The sequence below is a fragment of the Calliphora vicina genome, chromosome 3 (genome assembly GCF_958450345.1).
Source record: "Calliphora vicina chromosome 3, idCalVici1.1, whole genome shotgun sequence".
Taxonomy (NCBI): Eukaryota; Metazoa; Arthropoda; class Insecta; order Diptera; family Calliphoridae; genus Calliphora; species Calliphora vicina.
In genome coordinates, this window is record NC_088782.1 from 129,335,263 (window position 1) to 129,338,668 (window position 3,406).

A 3,406-nucleotide genomic window follows, 5' to 3' on the forward strand; every position below is an offset into this window, starting at 1 on the left:
TATTTAAAGGTTCCACTGTTCTGTCAATATTAAACATTCATCTATTGCCACGATTTGTAAAGTTTTATTAAAAACCACAGTTTATTATTTATAGTTGGCTAATAGGTTTTGTACTGCGCCGTATTTTTTAATTTCTAATTATGGAACAAAAGAAATTTTTGTATTTAAAAAGGTTTTCTTTTTCTTAATAATTAAAACGCAGTTTTTTATCAATTTTCTTTCTTGAGTCAGACAAATAATGCACAACATTTCAATATAAAAATAATTCAATATCAATGTCAGCCGATGCGGTTGAATTTTATACTAAATGGAGAGTTTATAAACAACTGTAGCAGAAATAGAGGACATTTAATGATTAATTCAGAGATGAAAGATAAATTTTTATAATTAATACACAAAATCAAAATTTTAAACTCAATCGTTGCTACTTACATAATGCTTCAAAAGTGAGAAAACATCTGTGATTTTTTTGATTTTTTTTAAGATCATGAAAATCATTATAGTCCGACTTAAATACTTTTTTTAAGAACCGAATCCATTATTCAGTACTGTCTCCAACAACCCGAAACTTTTAAATTTTGATCGATGGATTGATGGACTTGTGGTGTTAACTCACTTCTGATATAGATAGATATACTTATGTGGGTCTGCGAAAAATATTGTGATGTGTTACAAACAGAATATCAAAATCAATATAGCTTCCATCTTTTTTGATGGAGGGTATCCAAATGTCTTACTAATCTTTTTTTTAATTAAAATTTTTCTATAGAAGTTTAAATACATCAAACTTCTTAATGAAAACACAAACTCTTACAACCATTTTAAACTTTATTGTACAATACCCATTTTGTTATTCATCTAAATCTTAAATTCTCATCATGATAGATTCTCATATTCTTAACCAAAACATTATCATTCATAAAGATACTCTCCGATACTTCACGATCGAAAGGAAATCCCGGCGGTAAATCATCAAAAGCCAATATGCCACTGCTAAAATCACAATCCAAATTGAAACCCTTATGAAAACGATAATTATAGGCGGACACTACGAATATAAATTTAACCGGTAAACCTTTGACTTCCCTGCCCTTAGGCAGCATTAAATGATGGGGAAATCTACAATTTCCCATAGTAATATTAAAGGGGTACTGATATTCTTCATTCAAGGCCAACTGGGTGAAATGATACAATTCAGAATAGGTGAGGGAGGGCAGCATAAAACCATAGAAATCTTTGGACTCACGCTCAATGGTATTGTAACCGACAGCTAAACTGCTAACAAATGTATCCAATTGAAACATTTCTGCTGAAGAGGAACAAGGCACTTTTGATGCAGAACAGTCTAGAGCCAAAAATGTTCTCACTAGCACCGCTTGCGGTTTATCGGAAGTGATATTAAATAAGAATTTAAACGGTTGATGCTGCAGATTCTGTTGTCTGGCCATTAATGTCTTAAACCATAATAATTTGCCCTCAAAATAACTATTGGCTGACCGCAATAGATTTGTTACATCTGTATCGATAATTTCAAAATAGGTTTTTAATTCTGTGATCTCTACATCATTAAGGCTAACGCCTGCACTTTGCAATTCTTGTGGTTTATATGGATGAAAGTTTGTTTTCACAGACTTGTAAAGTTGGTTAATGATTTCAGCATATTGATAAAATTCATGGGATCTCAACATGGTTTCATAATATTGCATAACTGTAGGTTTATTTTCTCTGTTTGTTGGAGTCATCAAAGCCGACATTATTTTGTCTATGGCAAAGTTTTCATTAAGGAAATATTCCAAATGTTCGGGATTGTTTAATTGTAGTCTGGTGTCATTTTTTAGTTCATAGGTTTGTTCATATAAAGCCTTTTCAGTTTTGCTAAATAAATCATTTATAAAACTCCAAATTCCCAGAGAATTTTTATTATTTATGGCTTGATATTTTAGGTTTTGAAAATTTATTAAATAAGGCTCTAGCGCAGTTTTTGTTTCGGAAGATGTTTGTTCCATTTTATATCTCACTACAATTTGCTGTAAATTCCAAAACCACCAATCTCTTAGAGATTTGCTATACAAATCATTTTGTCCTCGTTCATTTTGCCATAAACCCATATTTGTATAATACCAGTAGGCATTCCAGGCCTTGTCCTCTTGTAAATATGTATTTGATCTTTTAGCCAAGTCTTTTATTCCAGCCACCTCTCTGCTGAAATCTACAGGCAACCAATACAAGGCCACCTCTTCCAAGGCCTGTAACCATTTGCTGGAATTGCGCAAGTCACCATAAATATTTTTTGGCAATATCATGCGTTCCCTTTCCTGATAGATTTTATATTCTAAATTCTGCTCGCACCACCACTGGCCCATTTTACATGAATGTTTGTAAGTTGTATTAGTATAGTCTTTAAACATTTCCACCCTGCTCCATTGAACATAATTAAAATGCTGCAAGTTTCTGGTGTATTTATCAGCAAAGAAATGTTGTGGCCAGATTTCATAAATTTTCGGCAAATTTAGATCCTTAAAATCCTCTCTTTTCATTAGTGATTGTGTCAAAGCGAAAACAAACATTTGTGCTTGCACATGAGTTCTGGCCCAGCATATGTTCTGTCTTAAAGTCTCAAAATTTTGAGCATTATAAAGAAAGTAATATAAGCCCTTTAATTCCTCCAATTGGTCTTTGTTCGTTAAATAGAATATGTCATCTTGAGACAGCAGACAACTTGTGTTTGCTTTTATAGCAAATTTCTCCATTAAAGGATTGAAATCCTAAAATTTAATTACAAATTTAATTTAAATTTAATTTAAAAACTAAAAATAACTTACTAAATAAAGTGCTTTATCCATTGCCAACGTTTTGCCCATATTAATCCACTCCTCATTTTGCAAAGGTTCCTGCAGGTTGTGCACAATTTCAAATAAAAATTTTTGTTTTTCCAAAAAATATTTATTAACTGTTTCGGTAATATGAATAAAATATTTCAGAAAATTCTTAATTTTTTTTTTTTGAGAAAAGTTACTGACCTATATTATTTCCCGGTAGTCCAAGCACCGGTATTATAAATATAGCCAGCAATATGACATTTTTGTAATTTTTGCTATTTAGCATTTGAATTATTTTTGTTATTTCTAATGTGAGTTGTTAAATTAAACTGTTTGCTAATACTTGAATTGTTTTTCTAAATTGCATTTTTTGAATTAAACTTATCTGTGTAGAATTTAAGTGCTTGATCTTTGAGAAATTTGTTTTTTATCAGCATATTCTGGCGCTCATGTTTCTTTCATCATCTAATATTAGCTGCGAATGGAATCATAATTTTTGAGAATCAAAGTTTGCAACGTTTATCTATTAAGAGAGTGAGTTTTTAAGACAATTTATTTCTCAATACATATTGAATTCAACCGCATTA

General features: G+C 30.9%; 1 protein-coding gene across 1 annotated transcript; it reads right to left on the minus strand.

Annotated features, from left to right (window-relative positions):
• Positions 1–810: 810 nt before the first annotated feature.
• On the minus strand, positions 811–3,136 carry LOC135955143 (larval serum protein 1 gamma chain). Its single transcript, XM_065505450.1, has 3 exons — positions 3,021–3,136; positions 2,823–2,950; positions 811–2,765 (listed from the first exon to the last, which is right to left on the minus strand). Exons 1-3 carry the CDS (start codon positions 3,103–3,105, stop codon positions 855–857), a joined length of 2,124 nt encoding a protein of 707 aa, XP_065361522.1. The 5' UTR covers positions 3,106–3,136; the 3' UTR covers positions 811–854.
• Positions 3,137–3,406: the final 270 nt, after the last annotated feature.